Here is a 22097-nt window from a genome sequence, read left to right on the forward strand (position 1 = left end):
CATAATTTTTCTTACCATGAAGAGGATTTGAAACTAAAACATATAATTGCTTAGCAATTAATGACAATCCAATTTGCGACCAATAGGGTGAAACCAAGCCAAAAAAAATCTGATGTGATAGGTTGATAAATCTCCAATTTGCAGTCTGCAGTCTTTTCATATTTTCAATGTCATTCTCTTCGATCAGGATCACTGACAGAGTGAAACCGAGTAGAAAAAACTCACGTTAGATGTTATTTAGATCTTCACCGTTATGAAGATGTAACAGAGTTACTCATCCTAATATTTACTTTACGAGCTAATATAACTCAATTTCAGCTAACTGTATTACTTTTTAGAATTGCAAATTAAGGTTTGATTCCTGTACAATTTATCTAACCAGTAGCTTATCTTGAGTTTTATCAACTGGTAAAGTAAACAATTTAATGACTCTGTCCGTTTAAAGTTAATATTTTGAAGACTATATACTTCTTATAATTTTCAATATATCTTTACTTATGAAGGATATTTGTTTTACGGAATTGCTGATTACCCTAAAATTCATCAAACCAGTTGCTTATCCTTACTAAACACATACTATTTCATAGAATATTCTCTTAAAATGTTTTAATGTTTTTTCACTGTTCAGTTCAGATGAGCCAAAAGTAATCCATGTTTTTTTTTTCCAGTTAAAACTCTCAATAAACACACTATCTTTTTTAAAAATTTTAAAATTGCAGATAAAGATCAATAAAATAGATTTGAATTCAACTAATATAAATATTTAAAAACATTTTTCACTTCAAGTATTTGATTAAATGTCAAAAGGCATCTCACAAAACAAATATCAAATACAAGCAAAAATATATTGAACATTTTTAAAGAAATATATAGTCTTTAAATGTTTGCTTTACAAGTTTATTAAGCTAAGGATAAGTGAAAAGATGTCCAACATTTTGAGAATTTTTGATGAGAAATAAATGACAGACTTATGCATCAAATCTTTTGGTTCCCTTATTTTCATTAATGAAAATGAAAATGCTAATACTTATATGAATAGAAAGTAGAGGTGTTCTAATGACTTGGAAATATAATAGTTTGTCTCACATGTCAACAATTCATTCATTATTAGCTAAATTAGAAGAGAATTACTAGTAGAATTTCAATTAGTGACTGATTAAGAAAAGTCAAAAAGTCTTTTTTTTTGTTTATCCAGTCATGGACATTTATGATTGGTCAAAACTCTTAATTATGTAGAACATAATGATATGCTTAAGAATACATGATAATTCATTAGAAACACCGATTTATCAAAATTTGCTTAATTTGACACTAAAAATAAGGAAACCCATCTTTAACTTCTGTGAAAAGTCATTTAAAATTGTAAGTGAATATTTTAAGAAATATTATATGTATTTAGTGTCTAATTGCATCAAATCTATTCATACTTAATAAAATATCAGTGAAAAGTTGTTCGACATTTTAAGAAGAGTACATGTATTGAGATGAAATGGTTGTCTCTTAATTCAAATCTTTTTGCATCAAATCTTGAGCCTTAACTCCACTGGAAATGTTGTTCAATATTTTAAGAAGAGATATTGTGCATTGAGACTCTTTCCTGTAAAAAAGGCTGACTTTTGTCTCTTCTGTTTGCTTGACTCCATTGAATAGATGTTCAACATTTTAAAAAAGATAAAATGTACTGATATATTTCACTGGGAAAAGAAGTGTCTGACTTTTCCATCATTTCTTTTGACCCATAACTACAGGGAATAGTTGTCCAACACTTCAAGAAGAGATATCATTTATATTGAGAGTTGTGACTGAGAAAAAATGGATGACTTCTGTTTGCTTGACACTAGTGAAAAGTTGTCCAACATTTTGAGAAAGAGATATTATGTGTATTGAGAGTCTTGAAAGAAAAAAATCGCTGACTTTTGGCTTCTCTTGTTTGCTTGACTGACTAGTTGTAAGTGACTTGTTGTTGAATATCCTAGGAATTGTATCTCACCCAACTGAGGGTTAAAAACCTGTTTGTTTGATTTAAATTGTGAGGGTGTTGTACATATAGTTAACCAGTTGAGAAACCTCGATACAATAAAATCACTGAATATAGTCAGTTTTCAACTTGCAGTTTTGTTTTTTTTTGAAAGCTTTTGTACTCGTTAATACTCATCAATTAGGTTTTTAACAAATTCGTCATCCATTTAAAGGGATTGTAAAATAGTTAATAATCTTTCAATAGAGTAAAAGCAGTTAGGTATTATTAGCAGCTTTTATTATAGTTATGACTTAAAGGGACAGGTATGTCATTTTTTTGACCAATCATACTTTAGTCTCAGAAACTGAAATATTTTAGCTGAGCTAATGAGTAATAGTGTTCACAGCTCACAGCCGAAATTCCATGTGTGTCCAGAATTATCTTCATTTGAATGTTAAAATGACGACTCGTCAATTTAAGATACTCTGTGATATATAGAAAAGACAAATATAGAAATAGTGTGTTAAATTCCTAGTTTGAAGTATTTTTAAAGGAATTATGTGGTGTTTGTACATTTCTAGTACTTTTGAAGACTATTTACATATATTGAAGACTAAAATCGAGCCCCAAATATGGCACACCCATCCCTTTAAAACGTTTAGTTTAAGTGGAATTGGGAGACCCACAGACATCTAACTGAAAATTAGAATGGTAAATATCAATGCTATCAGTGTCAACATAGTATAAAATGTTTAGAAACCTCTCTATAATCTGTAGAGAATATGAAATTTTAAAAGTTACTGTGAAATATTTGAGATGTTTATAAGAAGAGACAGCTTAGAATTGAATTATAAATTAAAGGGTCAAGTGTAGAGAAATATTACTAGACAGTTAAGGTAAATGTCTCAAAATCTTTGTACTGGTTAGTATATTTACCAATGTAACTAAACTTTGGATTTTTTGGGAATTTTTGGGGGATTACGTCCACTGTGCAAATATGTGCAAAAAAATTATCCGCAAATATCAATACACAAACTTGCGATTTGAAAATTGTATGTTATGTCATTACGCACTGTATTGATTCACCGATATAATTGCTCTAGCCCAAATGTTTCAGTGACAAGTTGTCACTGACAACACTGAGATGAAACAAATTTTTAATTTTTCTTCGCTTAAAGTGGTGAAGTACAATATAGAATCTGTAGATGATGATGTTTGTTTGGTTACATCGAACAAATGATGCTCGTGAGTTCTAATCTCGGTCAGTTTGTGGAAGTTCAGTGACCGAACTTTAGCTAGTAATAGCTTTTTAAAACTCTCATGAATGTGATATAAATATCTCAAAATACATCCAGTAAATTCTCCTCCACAGCCATTGGGACTTGCTTTAGCCAACATGAATAAGAAGTGAGATTTTGGATTGATTTGTACTGAAAGACTAGATTGCCATTTGTTGATACGGGAATACATTTTCTATATTACACAGTCAATCAATTAATGAGATTAAATTAAAGAAAATGGGAAATATATTGATTTTTATAAGGAAGTGGGGTTGACAACAATAGATATTAAGCATTTATTATTGATGATTATATGATTTTCATACACATTCAATATTGTCATGCATTCATTATTCCATTGATCAAGCATTGCTTTATGGTGGTTAACAAAGTATTCAATAAATGCTAATTGATATGACTAGTAATATCTATATTATGTGTATTGTGCAGAAATTCTCCACCGTATAAAGTTTCAACTATAGAAGAACATTAATATTTAAGGCCATGGTTGTCATATTTTGGGGTTGATTTTTGTCTTGAATATATATATAAACATTTATAATAAATTAAAACTACTAAAACTGGCATGATATCTTCAAATATACATCAAACTATAAATTTCACTTTCCTGTTCTTTTCTTTGTATGACAAAGTCTCAAGATAAGATGAGTCATTTTAACTTTCAAACACAGATAATTCTCGACACACATGGATTTGAATACTCAAACTTTTATGGTGAGCTGTGAACACTATTACTAATTAGCTTAGCTAAAAGTTCCCATTTCTGAGACTAAGGTGCAATTGGTGTTACGGATACTTTAAAAAGACTCTTGCTGTTGTATAATAGAAAAAACTGGTCGATGTTTAGATGTCTTTGATTAATAATTTATACAGTATATTGAAGGAACTATTCTGTTGTATTCTGGCACTCAACCATGGCTCTTTGTTTTCAAACAATTCAAATATTTTAGACATTCCAGACAGGCTTTTTTTTGATTTTATCAACTTTTGTCCTAATTTCCTGTTTTCACAAAATGTTTTGTCTCAAAGTAACAAAGGTATATATTCAGACAGCTTTTATCTCTTAATACACATGACTGGCATGTGGCATCAAATCAACAATTCTTTTCAAGTCTGTTTATGGATTTGGATTATACACAAAGGAATACAGGCAGTAAGAGGCCTCAACAGAAAGTCTCTAACAATAAGCCAAAATGTTTACGTCAAGGCCTCTGATTGGCTGTATATGCAAGGGTACAATCCAATCTTATCACTCCATTCCATGATACAAGAAAGGTGGCTATTGCAGTCAAGGTATAAGTATGAAGTTCGTAGTAGCTTGACATTGTGAGATGTATGACTGGAGAACCTCTGGTTAGAATTTTTAAAATGTTGTCACTGTCTATAATGCCCACAAAACTGTGTCCTGTATTTGCGAATATGCAGCCTTTTGATGCTAGTGTTTGTTCGTTGTGGATGAATATCTAAAGCCTGTCGCAGACGAGAGGAACTAGCTGGCTGCCTACCTCAAGATGTTGGGAGCTGAGCTGTTTACCCCGTGTGCGTGTGCGTTGAATTTTTAATGAGATTTCTACCTCAAAAGGCTGTGAGGAAAATATCTATCTTGTTTGCTGAGCTGAGCTAGAAAAAGTAGGTAACCAATAGAAACACGTTGACGGATCATTGATGGTATCATTATGGTAACCGTGAATGATGCAATTTTAGAAGATCAACTTGCTGAACATGACAAGACTATTTGTGTCTTCACGCTGTTTTTTTTTTTACAGAATTTCAAAACAGGAAAATGAGACCATTTTGATCACTTACATGACATGGATGCAGTCCGAACGTTCTTCAGTTATTTTTGCTGACACATGGAATTATCAAAGAATTTCTGGTAAGACAATAACTCAAGAGAGAGCTCTCGTCTGCGATGAAAAAAGTCATGAGAATGTTTCTCGACTGACAGCCTCTCGAGGCAGGCAGCTCAGCTTTTTCCTCTTGTCTGCGCCAGGCTTAAAAGGCTATCATTAACTGATTGTAATAGTTTGAGTTATTTGATACATTAAGATATTTATTATAGCAACCAATTGTTTATTGGTGTAAACTGTTTTAAATAATTAGACTGGGAATTACTAGCTTTACTGATTGAAATGTTTATGATCATTTAGGATATTTATCATTAAATGCTATATATATTAAACAGTAAGTAATAAAATCTTGATGTACTGGCAACAGAAAATAGTAAACAAGTGTACATCAAAGAGGCTTTCTAAAAATGTGATGTGTATAGGGGATACTGATAGTATCAATTGCACCAATCAAATTTTCAATCAGATGTCTGTGGTTCCTGCAAATCGACTTAAACTTATTGTTTAATGATGTCACTATCGCAAAGATATATCATATCTTATATATCAGCAGCTTTTGCAAAAATGACGTAATAAAACTCTTACTTTAAGTGCAGTGGTTCCCAACCTTTTTCACCCCTGGAGTAATCATTTGAACCCCTCACACCTCCAAAACAATGGACATTCAAAACATTGTAAATTTTATAATTTTTATTCACACTAATCATAATAATCAAACATAATAGTGGATATATAATCATAGGGTGGCAATAAGATGCTCAGTGAGAAAGCTGTTGCTGTTTTCTTTGAAACCATATAATTTCCCCCAAAATAACTTCGCCTACAACAGTTGTCCACCCTAGTCCCACACCCCAGTCCCACACCCCAAGGGGGTGAAAACACCCAAGGTTGGGAACCATCCCACACCCCAAGGGGGTGAAAACACCCAAGGTTGGGAACCAGGCTTTTAGTGGAATTGCAGGAGCAACAGAATTCAGACTGAAAATTGGAATAATGAAAATTGATATCAGTGTGCCTGATACACATTAAATTTGTAGAAAACTTCTCTATATCTCTTTTAGCTGAATGTTATCACAATAAGGCAAGAAGAAAACTGCCATAGTGCCTAGCGAGATGGACACACCAACATATTTGCATGTTGTACCAAGCTAGTTTATTATTCGTGTCTGATTTCAACCTCTAAATGCCTTGTCTGTTATAACTCACTGTCAATATGGTCTGAGTACCAGTATATATATTTGATATTAGAATATACCTGTATTTTGAGGAAATGTAGTGAATATAGTATTATTGAATCAGATATTATTAACAATATATTTAGGAAATGAATGTAATGTATATTGTGAGTATAGTGCCCAGTTTTTTATCCTAAAAAGGGCTTGTGAATTTTGGGTGCACATTATAAACATTTGGGCTTTTTCATGTGAGGTTTCCCAATCAATATCAATGATTGTATGTTGATCAGATGCAGGATTTTCATTCTGAAAAATGATCTGGATATCTGAAATTGAGTTTAATCATCTGGTAAAGTTAATATTTAAACAACTGTATTCCTATGAATGTAACACCCCTGACCAAACCTTTTGTAACCTGAGAAATATGACAGCAGTTGGTAATTTCAGCTTTCCATATTCTGAAATTTTAGCTGACCATCATTCAGATAATGATATAGATTATGTATAATCAATGGATGTGTATTGATACAGTGGGGATATAAAAGTGACTCTGTATCAACTTCATTGATAGTTGGAGGCTAACAGACTAGTTGTACACCTGATACACAGAGTTTCATTGATATACTTTATGTAAGTTTTTATAGTTTAACAAAGGTGATCTATTCTCATTGGTGGATGTTATCAAACTTTTTTGTAGAAGTATCAAGGTGAATACAAAGTCTTAAGTGCATAAGAAATTCAGGGCGTCGTTCCTCTAAAAATCTGAATTTGTCAGAAGCATGGAATTTTACATTCAGATAACATAGGTGTTAGCCATGTCTCGAATGCATTAGAAACTGGGATGTTATGTATTGAGATGTTCATCTTATTCTGTAGTATAGATGAGGTAGGGTCGGGGGTCCAGTGTGGTGCAAGGAGCAGGCTTGTTAATACAAATGGAAATAGAAGAAGTCAAGCAAGTCGGGACCAGTGCGTCATGTATTTGCTTCTTTGATTACCAGGATTTTCTTTGATATTAATTCATTTACTATCAAAATGAAAACATAACTTTGACCTTGTGCCAGTGCCTTCTGTTGAATAGTGACAAGTTGCTTGACTATAGTAACTGATTTCTTTTCAACCACCCTAATCTCTATTTCCTACTGTTTCTATATTACCTGTCTATTTGCACCTTAATAAAGATTTCCAAACTGTCATTAAGATAAGGTGGTTAAGTTTAAAGTAATTTTGGTACTAGAATTTATTGATATTTGAAATGATTAATATAATAACAAGACTTTTGGTGAGTTAATTAATATTTTGACAAGTTAATAATAGAAATACTCTGTAATTAATTTGTTATATGTAAATATTGGACACCATATGTGCCTATTAGTTTGATAGTGCTTGCAGTAGAATGGCTATTGTATAATGCACTTATAAAGGGACAGGTGTGCCATTTTGGGGGTTGATATTAGTCTTGAATATATGTAAATAGTCTTCAGAAGTACTAGAAATGTATGAAAAATTGCATAATTCCTTCAAAAATACTTTAAACTAGGAATTTTACTCACTACTTCTATATATGTCTTTCTATATATCACAGAGTAACTTAAATTGACGAGTCAGCATTTTAACATTCAAACGGAGATAATTCTGGACACACATGGAATTGATGGCTCAAATTTTGACAGTGAGCTATGAACCCTATTACTGATTGGCTTAGATAAAAAAAATTCCCAATTCTGAGACTAAAGCATGATTGGTCAAAAAAATGGCACAGCTGTCTCTTTAAAATGGAAGTTTGATATTTAGTAAACCTGTGTGGAATGTTAGGTGGCCAAAATAATTAAAACTATGAATAGGTAAGTCAAAATAAATGCCAAAATGTAAAGAAATATGAAGGTTTCTACTATATAAAATGGTTTTGATAATTACATCTTTGCATAGTGCTCCTTTATATGAAAATAATTTTAATAAACTATGATAATCAAAATGCAGTCTAATTAAGATTAGACCAAACTTTTCGTTTTGTTTTTTTTATTATCTTTTATTTTAATACAACCTCTTCATTTAGTATTTCTTAGAAGCATTAGACTCTGATAGTTTATCTACTGCATACACCTTTTGTTCATGTCACAAAATCCCAGCATTGGAGAGGGAAGAAATTTGATTGGCTGGCAGTGTCATCAAAAATATGAATGTTCAAGACCTGTCTTTAGACCCCAACTGACTATATGGTACTTTTCTGACTCACAGACAGCTGCCCTGCTGGTAAAATGCCTGCTTAATAGAACCAAAATCGAGCCCAATCATCAGCCGTAATGTTATGTGTTTTATTTAGTTCTTCTGTCCTTGAACAGGTGGTAACAGTTGGACATCACAGTCCTTGTTGACAAGTGCAGCTCGTTCACGAAAACCTGGGTGGTTTCACTAATCAATAGGTCAACCAATATTTGATCTTTTCATTGACATTTCATCAATTCTTTTATGACTATGAATAATATTTTCATCAACCAAATTTTTTTTTTCATTGATCAATGATAAAGAATACAAAGGTTAGAATTTGATTGGCATATTTATTTAACCTCAGGCATTAATTTATTTAAATTACAGCAAGATCTCTTGTATTTTGATGTTCAATGAATTGCCTCTGTTATCATTCAACTCTTTACACTCATATTGAATTCCATTCAGTTAAAGAGATAGTAAAAAGGTTTTATAAATTTGTTTATGTATATCTGGGACACTGATAGCACCAAATTTGCACAATTCCAATTTTCAATCAGACGTCTGTGGTTCCTGCAATTCTTTGTGTTTGACGACATAACCGCGAATTGCCGTATGTTATGAAGCATATTTTGTTTGTGGAATTTCAGGATCCACAGACATCTGATTGAAAATTAATTGGAATGGTGCAAATTATTTCATCAATGTCCCCGATTTACAATCCCTTTAATTCTGCCAGATAGTACCCTTTCTTACTTGTATCTGATCTGAACACAATAAGGAAGTGCAAAGAGTTCAGTTTGTGACTAGATCTTTCTCATATTTTTCACAAGTGTTATTGAAAAGGGTTGAGATTTGGCCTTGGTCTCCTTTAAAGTTAGATTGAAACCTTTGTCTCTATTCCAGCCTCTGATAGCTATTTCAACAGATGTCGGCTTGTGTAGAGACAGAAAAAAAATAGACTATATATTTGGAAAGATGAATAGTTTTGTAGTTAAGTCCTACCATCATTTTCTCCCTACACCCTCTGATTCCATCAAAGATTTTTAACAAAACAACTTATCATCGGCCATTTAAAATATCCATCAGAGGCTGGAATAGAGGAAAATGTTAGACTATAAAGTATGTTTTAAATTTTTTAAAAATGTAGGAGGGCATGGTGGGGGGGATGTGGCATGGACTAAAAATTACTGCTCAACTTGGGTTTGAAAGTAACTTGAAGAATATTTACAGTAATACCTTGTAATTTCCTTTAAAGTTAATCTGTTCATATGCTACAATAGAGAGTCCTTGAAATATTCACTTGAACATTTGTATGGGCTGCGTAATATTTGCATATCTCGTTCAATGTCATTTACACAAACAATTTGAATGACTGAGTAATATTCCAAGTTGTTTCAACAAGGTGTTTCCACTTTATGTCTTTTTCTACTAAACTTATACTTTTGGAGTGAGACTTCATCTAATATTGCCATGAAGTAAAAATCATATATTAAGAGCATAAATATGGGATGACTAAGTACATTAAGGTTTTCAAATAGATTGCAATATCCATAGTTTTTGTTTGAAAGAAAACCATATTGGAGGGCATCATCTAACTTTCCAAGTAGTAAATATATATAAAGAATAAAAATATGGAATGACCTTTAAGCGCATTAAGGTTTTCAAATAGTTTGCAATATCCATAGTTTTTTGTTTGAAAGAAAACTGTATTGCTGGGACATAATCTAACTTTCAATGTAGTAAATATATATAAAGAATAAAAATATGGAATGACCTTTAAGTGCATAAAAGTATTAAAATTGATTGCAATATCCATAGTTTCTGTTTGAAAGAAAACCACATCATCTTTATGTGTCAAGAGGATTGCTTTCAATGAAGTAAAATTCATACAAAGAGCAAACATGAGATGACATTTTAGTGCATCAAGGTTTTAAAATTGATCACGAAATCCATAGTTTCTGTGTTCGAAAGAAAACTGTATTAGTGGGACATCATCTTACATCTTGTAACAAGAGAATACCCACTTTTAATGAAGTAAAAATCATACAGATATTCAAGTTATTCGCAAAATCCCCACTTCTCCATATTTGGCAGAAAACTTGTATTAGTGGGACATCATGTTACATTCGTGTAACAAGAGAATATCTACTTTCCATGAGATAAAAAAACTTACAAATGCTTAAAAATGGGATGGCAACCTTTAAAGGAATTGTAAAGATGTTTTGTGAAATTTGTATGTGTATCAGTGACAGTGATATCGTTTATTTTCACCATTCAAATATTTAATCAGATGTCTGTGTTTCTTGCAATTCCACTTTAACATTTCATGACATTACTATCGCTAAGGTCCGTATATATCACAGCTTTTTAGATAGTGACGTCATAAAATGCCTAGTTTAATGGAGTTGGAAGAACCACAGACGTCCAAATGAATATCGGAATCATGTCAATCAATGCTATGAGTGTACCAGATTGACCCTGATATACATAACAATTTGAAAATCCTTCTTACAATCACTTTAGATACATAAAAGTTTTCTTGATGTTGGTTTGATGTTGGTTTGATGTTTGATGTTGGTTTGATGTTTGATGTTGGTTTGATGTTGTGTAAATCAAAACTTGTTGTTATGGTTTAAAAATAAGCAACAGACGGAGGCTAGGAGAGAAATTGTAACATTTGGTATTGATATTATGTCATTTGATTGTTGTTAGATTAATAATAAGTATAATGCATTATATAATTATAATTTTTCAGTTGACTTCTTGATACGTAGGTAGGTAGGTTTTATGTTCAGGTATTTTCTAGTCTATAGACAATATTTCGTTCGAATTTAATCACTCAAAGAGCAATTCAGATTAAACTTTAAAATGAAATGAAATGAATGGAGTATTACACGCTACTTTCATATGAACCTAAAGTTAAAATTCTAAATTAGGAACCAATAAGTGTAACATGAAATGTGTATAACAAAAATCATTAATTGAGAATATTTTTGGATGTATAGTATATATAGACATTCTTTACGTGTAAATTTTCAGAAATAATTTTTAAACAATAGTAGACCTGTCCAACCTCTTAACCTTCTTAAAACTATAATGTAGAGTTTTTCACCAAATTTTATTAAACTATTAGTATGATAGTTTTTCATCTTATTTTTAAAAGAGTTGAATTCGAGGTATATGACCAGAAATGAAGATAAAGTGAGACAGGGCATAGAGGGCATATTCTAACTTAAAATATCTTTTAGATTCTAACAGTTGGTTTGTATCTGGTATTTCGTAGTTAGATTCTACATAAAGGACCAAAAAGTGAGAGACTTACCAGTATTTTGTACACCTAAAATTGTAAAATTTGAGAATTTTCAGTAAGTTCTGATTTAAACTCTGTCGATAATAACTATCAGAGACCAGATATAGAGTCAGTTTATTAGCTGCTACCTGTGTATTGCCAATATGCTGTTTTGGATGTGTTTCTTTTACTGTTCAGATTGTTAATTCTTGGTTTATTTATTCAGGCCAACTCATGTCAATAAAGTGGTCATTTTTGAACATTTAAAAATTTTCAGATGAGAAAAGGTTCAGTAAGTTGGGGATTATCCTTAGTCAATAATAACCATCAAACGAACTAATACATGTTTTAGATTTATTCAGTATAGACTAATATATATATAGAGATACTAGACAATATAGAATAATTCTACTGATAATATTTATTTTCATTCCATATTTAATGCAGAAATTATCGATTTCCTCAAGTTCATTGTTTGTTGGTTACTGATGGATTAGATTGAAAAAATGGTTTCTATGAAAGATTTTTTTTTTGTAAATGTCAGAATTGATTTGAAGTTTAAGATAATACGTTCAGCTTGATGAGTGTTATATAAGCTTAATCTGGGTTTCATTCTTATTAAAGAGGTTTTCTAAATTTATCAAGTGCATCTGGGACACTGATAGCATCAATTTGCTCCATTCCAATTTTCGATCAGAAGTCTATGATTCCTGCAAAACTAAATGTTTGATGACATCACTAATTGTGATGGGTCTAATGTTATATTTAAAGCATCATAAAACACTTAGTTTTAGTGGAATTTCATGATTGAAAATTAAAATGGTGCAAATTGATGACATCAGTGTCCACGATACATATAAAGAATTTAGAAAACCTTTTTACAATCCCTTTAATAAGAATTCATATTGGTCTTAACATGTCTATTGTATTCGCAAATTAAAAAGTATTTTGAAAAGATAAAAAAAAAATGTTTACTTTGCGAATACAATAGCTTTTATTTTGTCCCCTATTTTTAAAAAAAATTCTTTTTTGAAATTTACATAGAAATACTGATATAACAGCAAGAGTTCAACTTTTTATAAAGTCTCTCTACTGATGTAATTGGAAAACAAAAAACTAACCTAAAAAGAACAAAAACTCATAAATTGTTGAACACTGGGAAAAGGATTTAGTCAAATTTCTTGTATGAAACTGGCACACAATCCCATATTTTCAGTTACTCATACCTTTAACAGCTGGGTTGACTGGAATAATGAGGAAAGATGACTTATTCAGTACCCATTTACAGCTGGGTAGACTGAAATAATGAGGAAAGATGACTTATTCAGTACCCATTTACAGCTGGGTTGACTGAAATAATGAGGAAAGATGACTTATTCAGTACCCATTTACCGCTGGGTTGACTGGAATTATAAGGAAAGATGACTTATTCAGTACCTATTTACAGCTGGGTTGACTGGAATAATGATTAAAGATGACTTATTCAGTACCTATTTACAGCTGGGTTGACTGGAATAATGAGGAAAGATGACTTATTCAGTACCCATTTACAGCTGGGTAGACTGAAATAATGAGGAAAGATGACTTATTCAGTACCCATTTACAGCTGGGTTGACTGGAATAATGATTAAAGATGACTTATTCAGTACCCATTAACAGCTGGGTTGACTGGAATAATGAGGAAAGATGACTTATTCAGTACCCATTTACAGCTGGGTAGACTGAAATAATGATTAAAGATGACTTATTCAGTACCTATTTACAGCTGGGTTGACTGGAATAATGATTAAAGATGACTTATTCAGTACCCATTTACAGCTGGGTTGACTGGAATAATGATTAAAGATGACTTATTCAGTACCCATTAACAGCTGGGTTGACTGGAATAATGAGGAAAGATGACTTATTCAGTACCCATTTACAGCTGGGTTGACTGGAATAATGATTAAAGATGACTTATTCAGTACCTATTTACAGCTGGGTTGACTGGAATAATGAGGAAAGATGACTTATTCAGTACCCATTTACAGCTGTGTTGACTGGAATAATAAGGAAAGATGACTTATTCAGTACCCATTTACAGCTGGGTTGACTGGAATAATAAGGAAAGATGACTTATTCAGTACCCATTTACAGCTGGGTTGACTGGAATAATAAGGAAAGATGACTTATTCAGTACCTATTTACAGCTGTGTTGACTGGAATAATGAGGAAAGATGACTTCATTTGCCGACCAAAATTAGAACCTATACCAATGTTTTCTTTCATAAACAGCAAATGACACCATGTAAAAATTCCAACACTCAAACCAACTGCACTACAACCAGTAAATTAAAGTGTTTATATTTATTTTGAAATTGTCGTTTTTCTTCATCTCATCTATACTAAAGGTATCTGTAAGCTGTCTGAAATAGAGCGTATAACAAGTTTACAAGTCATGTAAAATTGATCACAGTCTCTGGAGAATTTGTTTTAATTCTCTTCAATGTGATGTTTCATGCTCTTTTATCTAGTAGAATTAAGTTGGTATTAAGGCTGTTATTAAGGGAATGTGAAGGCTTAAAGCTGGGAGTGTAAATTAGCTGTACCAGTTTTGAATAAACACTGATTTGATTTTACTGCTGAAATCAAAAGGCAAATATTCATTGAAGTTTATAGCATTGACAATATATAGATAAAAAGATATTGTTGTAAAATTATTTTGACACAGTTTTTTAAGTTGAATATTTTATATATACAAATATAAGCAAATTATTTTAAAGGCCAGTTTGTTTTGAGCCGTATTTGAAGACGCAAAAGGAAATAAGGGATTAACAAAATAATTACATTTTTTACCTTCAGGGTTGTTTGCTAATTTACAAGTATGTGTTACTATTAACTATAGCAGTTTGAAACTTTATATTAGGAAGACAAGAAATTGACTGTATTATACACAGTGAAATAAAGTTGGCCAGTGACGGTGGAGAGCTAGATGAATTCGTTGATACCTAGCGAAGTCAGTTTTGAGCTCAAGGATCCAATTAGTTCTGTTTTACGTCTTTCTTTGGTGGTTGTATTATACACCCTATGACATCAATCATATGAATATTAATTAAATCTTATAAACATTTATTCCATAATTAACCATGTACAAACTTCATCTTGATTAATCAATACATCCATATCACTTGATCAAATATACCAAGCCTATATTTCACATAGGTTATAAGACTAATGTCAAATATATTTTTGGATCATTTCATATTTTTTTTAGAGATCACGTCTGCATTTTCAAATTCTGAGTCTGGAGTATTCAAGACTATTTAAATAATAATTCAAATTATGTAGTGTAGGTTATCAAGACATTGAATTTTTTTAGTCAAAATGAATTTTCTTTTGGCTTTATATCAAACTTACGTTTTTTCAATTTTTCATTCACTTTAAAATGAAATAAAATGAATGGACTTTAACGGCCTACTTTTCTACACCATGTGGGCTAATGAAGACGAGCAACGCCATGCAGGGTGCAATGAGGGAAATTTTGCCAGGAAAGCAGCATTATCCTGCTCTTTTTTGATTTCGGTGTCGTCAGTAGGCTATCAGTTTCCTCAACACACTTAAAAAGTTTAGAAAATGTCTTCTTCACAATTCCTTTAAGATACTGGCTGATTGGTTGATTAGATTATAGATGAAGACGGTAGTATTTAAAATAGCGTGAGATCATATCAGAACGTTTTCTTAATGACTTATTGAATAATTAATCAGACGTCTAATTATATATCTTCTATCTTCAGGTTAGACATGGTAGAATAGAGACTCGATCACAATGAAGGGATGGAAGATAGTAATAGGGCTCTTGGGTTTCTGGCTGGTCATTATGATGTATATGAGCACATCGGTTCTGCAAGGTGGTGAGACTAATATCCAAACTGAACTCAAACTGAAAAGAGCGATAGAAGAAATGGACAAGTTGAAATCACAGAATGACGAGTTGCAGAAATTAGCTGTTGATTTGAAGTGAGTTAATGATTTAGTTGTTATTTATTGTTTCTGCTAGTCCACAAATGCTACTCATGGTTTTGGTATATTTTCTCACCTCACACCATTACAATCAATTGATTTCTAAGTTAGATTTCAGGGAATACTTATTTTAAGACTGGTGCCATGACTATATACAGTATATTATATTTCAGAGTGCGTGTATGTTTGTGTGTTCGTCTTTTCAACTAAAATCATACTAATGACTAACTAATTATAATAAGCTTATCTATTGCTCTTTGACCTAGGCCAGTGCTTTCATTGAGACTCGTCTCAGTACACCTTTACACCAATGTCTCAGGTCTTAATTGCAAGTCCAAATTTTTATTGCGATTTTGAGCAAATTAAAAAGGTTGAATTTATTCTAAGTACCATTGAAAGAATTTACTGACAGTGATTTGATGGTTTCAATAATCTGATTAGTCAACCACTAAAATCCTTTTCAAATTTACGACTTTACGTTCAGATTTCTGTATTTCTTAAAAGCATGCTTTTATCTTAATGAAATTTTTTAGAATAAAGTCTACAACTTGTTTTTCACCTCAACACCCCTCTCAGATAGTCCACCCACATGATGGATTAGGTTTAATATGATGAGTGAATATTTCTATTTATAGAGAAATACAAGGAAGTAAAGGAGGAGAGGGAGACGAACCCTCGTTAAAAAGATTACAGTCTAAATTAGAATTAGCTAAACTACAATTAAAACATCTTAAAGCCTCCAATCCTTCATCAGGAAAACAATTACTCTCAGGTATGTTATACTACTGACCAATAACTTGAATTATCTTGTCCCAGAGACCCTTACCCTATTTACAGTTGTCTTCTAGACAATTAGGTGCCGTGGGTTCGAAACAAACTAGTTACATAGCCCCTAAAACAGCAATTTGGAGCATGACATTCATGCATATTTGTGCTTTGGAAAAATCTCCAGTTTTTACCCCAATCTCCAGTTTTGTACCCCAATCTCCAGTTTTGTACCCCAATCTCCAGTTTTGTACCCCAATCTCCAGTTTTTCAAGGCCTGTCTCCATATTAAGATTATCTTTAAGATATAATGGCTAAGTCACTCCCTATTATGTTTTGCACATTTTCTTGTAGGTGATCTGTCTGGTGGACCAAGTCTAAACCATGAAAGAAGTCGACGAAAAGTTGAAAATACAAATCGCGAATTTTGGTATTTTATCAAATCAGAACTGAATAAATTAAAACAATTAGCAGAAGGTAGAAATCAAATATTGACCAATCAGATTGAAGATGTTTTGGAAACATCTAAGGAATATCAGAAGTAAGTACTACGTCTGCAACATGGATATCAAGGTATTACAAACTCTGTCTGAAACCTTGACATCATTAGACACTTTTCTTGTTTCATGGAAATTTGTAAATGCAACAATATGATTGGATGGTACGTTAACCAATACAGCAAGCCATATTGTTTATAGTCTTTCTGTCCAAGACTCTGATTGGCTATTTTCACTGCAATCCCTTATTGACCCAATCTGACTGACTGCAAATCTGGATACGTTTCGTTCAGTGTTTTTTTTGCAGGGTGACTCCAATTACCATCAATGATCAGAAACAATTGAAAATTCATTAGTGTCCTTATTAACTAATACTCTTAACCCACTGATGTATTTTCTACATCAAAACCAGTTTGAAAAGAAGGTGTATGTTGACTCTCTAGAAGTCGAATGTAAATATATTCACAGTAAAACAATCTTTGTGTCAACACTGACATGTATTGTATTTGACATTGTTTTTATTCTAGAACTATATATAAAGATTTTGAGACGTTACGTAATATTGACGGTAATGATGAATGGAGACTAAAAGAACTACAAGACTTAGGTGATTTAGTGTTTAAACGTTTGGATTATTTACAGGTAATATTTAAGATTGATTTAGGTTCAGCTAGGTTTATTGTGGATTTAGAGTAAAGCTGCAAGTAGAGTGATGAATTCTAAGTTGAGATTGTAGATGGGATAGCATGGTACAGAAAATATTCAACGTCTGTATTCGTCTTAAAGATATGAATGTTAATGTATATCTAAGAGTAAACGCGTTACTTGCAATTTTTAGATTAGATAAAATATTTCTGCAATTTGCTTTTTAAAAAATGTAATGGTCAATTTTGTCATAAGTATTTTATATTTGCTAGATATACAAATTAATAACCTTCAGACTGTTAGAGCCAGGTCCTTTAGCAAAATAAAAGTTTTTATTTGCATTTAAGAAATTTTATTAGCAAATTAGTCTTTAAGTTGAAATATTTTATCAAAATTATATTAATAATATTTAATCTGATCACAAGTATGATGTAAACTGCTATTTAAGTAAAAATTACCTTTTTAGAATCCCAAAGACTGTTCAACAGCTAAAAAGATAGTTTGTAATCTACATAAAGGGTGTGGTTATGGCTGTCAATTACATCATGTGACCTACTGTTTGATTGTGGCGTATGCTACACAGAGAACATTAATATTAGAATCTAAGGGCTGGCGATATGCGTCCCAGGGCTGGGAAACAGTGTATTTACCACTCAGTAACACTTGTACAGACAGATCTGGATCTTCTATTAAACATTGGGGAGGTAAGTCAATAGGTTTTGTTATGGGAGGTCTTCTCGAGCTCAATTTTGAAGAAGGGCCTAAGCAGACAATTAGAATGTTGGGTTCTAATCTCATGAAGTGATAGAGCCTCGTAGCCTTGACTAAAGTCATCATCATTATTATTCCAGTTGACCCAGCTGTTAATCGGAATATAGCATAGCTAACATCTAAGACCAAATCCTGTTACTTTTAATGTTACTACTTGAATAATCTACACAGTGTGTTACTATATACCTCAGACTGATCTGGCTTTGCTCCCACACTTTCAAATTTCTTCTCTTTATAAATAAGAACAAAATTGAGAATTCTCTGGCCACTCCTCGGCCTCCTCACTTTATGATTGATAGAAACGCCACTGTATCTGCACCAGTATCTGGAATGTTATTTTGTCATTTCAGCACCGTCAGTCATTGAAAACATCCAAGTTGTTGAATTACCAATAGTAGACAGTATGAATCCACGTCCATTGTTTATGCCATTGTCCGTACCAGCTGATTTAGCTGAAAGATTATCTCGTGTCCATGGCGATCCGTCAGTCTGGTGGATTGGACAGATGGTACGATATTTAACGAGGCCACAACCAGAATTAGCAGATGATTTGAAAAGAACTAAACATAGACTTGAATTCAAAAGTCCCATTGTTGGGTAAGCTATATGCTTTGATGGTTAGAGCGTCAGAATGATGTCATTTGCTTGCTTACGACAAACGAATTCTAATGTTCGGTGTGTCACATATATTGCATATGAAAGTCTAAATGAAAAATAATGTATCTTATTATAGGGTCACCCTAGTGCAGAGTGCATGTAAGACGTACAATCTAAATTCAAAACTATTATTTATAATTATAGAGTACATGTAAGACGTACAGATAAAGTAGGAGTAGAAGCAGCATTTCATTCTATTGATGAATATATGATACATGTACAGGAATATTTTGATAAACGTGAAATGATAGAACCTATCTCACAACGTAGAGTATATCTAGCTACAGATGAACCTTCATTATTAACAGAGGCCAGAGAAAAGTAAGTCAATTTTATAGATATTGGGATATTGAGTGCAGAAAGAGCAGAGAATGGGGGATATCTATGTGAAATGATGGAACCTATCTCACCTGATATAGTAGGTGCAAGATCAAGGCTTTGCTTCAAAATTAAAGAGTGTATCTAGCTACAGATGAGCCAAAGAAAAGTGAGTATTGAATATTAAGATAGATCCAGTGTTGCTCAGTGATAACCTGAAGGATCCAGGATTAAATCCGGGCAGGATTCCTTGTCAGTGATGCTGACATTGAAAAAAGCGTCTGGTCGTTCTAATGGGAAAATAAATCGAGGCTCTGTGTGCTCTAGGCTGTGACCATTAAAGATCTCTTAACAGTTGTAAAGCAAAAAAGCTAGGCTATCCTGGCAAAATTTCTCTCATTGCACCTACACGCCTTTGTCTGGCCTCGTTAGCTTAAATCGGTGTGTAGAAATTTCATCATATTCTTTATTAGTATTAGGTGATACAAGCTGACACCAAGCCAACTCTCTGAGGCACATGTTCAGGCATCAGAATATTTCTGATTGATGTGTGACTTACCAGTGAATATTTTTGTATATTTTTAGATATCCTACCTATATATTTATAAGTGATAATGAAATTAGTAAAAGTGCAGCGTTAGGTACGAGATATACTGATGCGTCGTTACGTGGCGTTATAGTTGATATTCATTTCCTGTCACTAAGTGATTATCTTGTTTGTACATTTTCTTCTCAGGTAAGTTTATCTTTAATAATATCGTTGTGAATGTGGTGCATGCCCATTCTTACACTCTTGTACACCTTTTCAAGGGATTTGTGTCAGTCTCATTTTGAATTTAACAGCAACATGACCACAAAGTTGACTTTTAGAAACTTTAGAAGCCTTCAAATTAGCAAATGTTATCTAGTTTCCATACCTAAGTAGGTCTCCCAAAGTCTAACAACATCACAGTATTTTAACTGTCCAAGAGAGGGGGGTGTGGTGTGGGGGCGGGGGGTTGCCGGTAGATTGACATTTGAAGTCAGGGTCAAAGCGAGCCAGACTCAGTTCTTTATTTCCTTCCCATACGTACACCTGCAGAAAGGTGACTGGGTTATGATAATTATATCTACTTAATATACAGACAGTTATTTATTTATTGTGAATGATGTTACTTATAGGTATGTAGAGTGGCGTACGAGGTGATGCAGACACTACGAAGTGATGCTGCTAATAATTTCTACAGTTTAGATGACGTGTATTATTTTGGAGGACAAAATGCACACAATATGGTGGCATTAGAAAATTATAAAGCTAAACACAGTAAAGAAATAGACTTAGAAGTGGGTGATTTAGTTGGAATTGCAGGAAATCATTGGGATGGGTATAGTAAAGGTGCCAATAGACGTAGTGGCCGCTCTGGTTTATACCCTTCATATAAAGTAGAAAATAAAGTAATGGTTGCTGAAATGCCAACATATCCAGAAGCCGATAAAGCCAGCTGATAGGATGTCCTTTTAATTTTAATTTCATTTAAGCGGCCCTCACACCATAGTGATTACCAGTTGTGTACAGTTGCTAGCAAATTAGAATAGCAGTCAAAGTGTCAAACGAAATTCTCATACAACTGAGTTGTTAGTTTCGTTTTGAGACCAAAGCCAGTACGGTTGCAAATAATAAGAATAGCGGTCATAAGTGTTAAAGGGGGACAGTTTGCATTTTCGGGGATTGATTTGGTCTTTATTGTGATTTAATAGTCTTAAGAAGTACTAAAATGCACAAAAATCGTATAATCCCTTCAAATATTCCTCAAACTAGGAATTTCACTGTCTATTACTGTGTATCGTGTTCAGAACTCATGACCACTTTCATTATTTACAACCATACACAACTAGTAATCACTATAGTGTGAGGGCAACTTAAGGTTATAATTATTTTTGTTAAGTTTTAGTCAATTGATTTTTTGAAACGGGCTTCCATAATCCCGATTGTTATTTTTTTTGTATATCACAGTTTGTTTTGTACTTAGTTTGAGAGGAAATCATGCGTCCTGTACTTAGGTTGTTATTTTGTTGTCTTTGAATGATATCTTTCAAATTTTATGTTTTATTGTACGAAATGACTGCGGAAAATTTGATGTAAAAAAGCAAAAAATGACGTGCTATATGAAAATTTTGTATTGTCTTGAGGAATCAAATTATACCTATTAATATTTGGATTTTTAAACAACCACTTATATTATCAAATGGAAATACAGTAAATATATGAGATATTTTTTATCAATGTTAATATGATAATAATGGAAGAAGTACTTTCCTTGGGACACACTCGATCTGGTGTGTACGGTCTGACAGGTTTCCTTCAGGTTGAACTTTTCAGGGGCAACAAAGTCAATTCATGATCTCTATTTATGCTACAATTATACAGAGGTTCTAAAATCAATGAGGCTGGTCATGAAGACACCCCTAGACTACATAACCTAGTATGCTGTCTCTGGTTAACCTTACTTTTATGATAATAATCGTTGTTTTGAGAGTCCATCACCCATAAGTGCTCCCACGGATCATAAATTGCAGAAAAGTAGGATGTAAAACTCCATTCATTTCATTTCACAGATCATAAATGTTAACACAGTTATCTCTCTTGAAAGATGATTGGTGTATAACGTGAAATGAAATG

The 22097-nt window shown here is 32.6% G+C and overlaps 1 protein-coding gene across 1 annotated transcript; it reads left to right on the forward strand.

The window, feature by feature from the left end:
• Positions 1-15726: 15726 nt before the first annotated feature.
• LOTGIDRAFT_178508 (hypothetical protein) lies at positions 15727-20923 on the forward strand (the record flags this gene model as incomplete). The annotated part of the gene is made up of 10 exons (XM_009057446.1): positions 15727-15782; positions 15961-15965; positions 16905-17027; positions 17090-17091; positions 17597-17689; positions 18159-18396; positions 18814-19060; positions 19265-19441; positions 20024-20174; positions 20600-20923. 10 exons carry the CDS (start codon positions 15727-15729, stop codon positions 20921-20923), a joined length of 1416 nt encoding a protein of 471 aa, XP_009055694.1.
• Between the last annotated feature and the right edge of the window lie 1174 nt (positions 20924-22097).

Source organism: Lottia gigantea (assembly GCF_000327385.1).
Source record: "Lottia gigantea unplaced genomic scaffold LOTGIsca_30, whole genome shotgun sequence".
NCBI lineage: Eukaryota > Metazoa > Mollusca > Gastropoda > Lottiidae > Lottia > Lottia gigantea.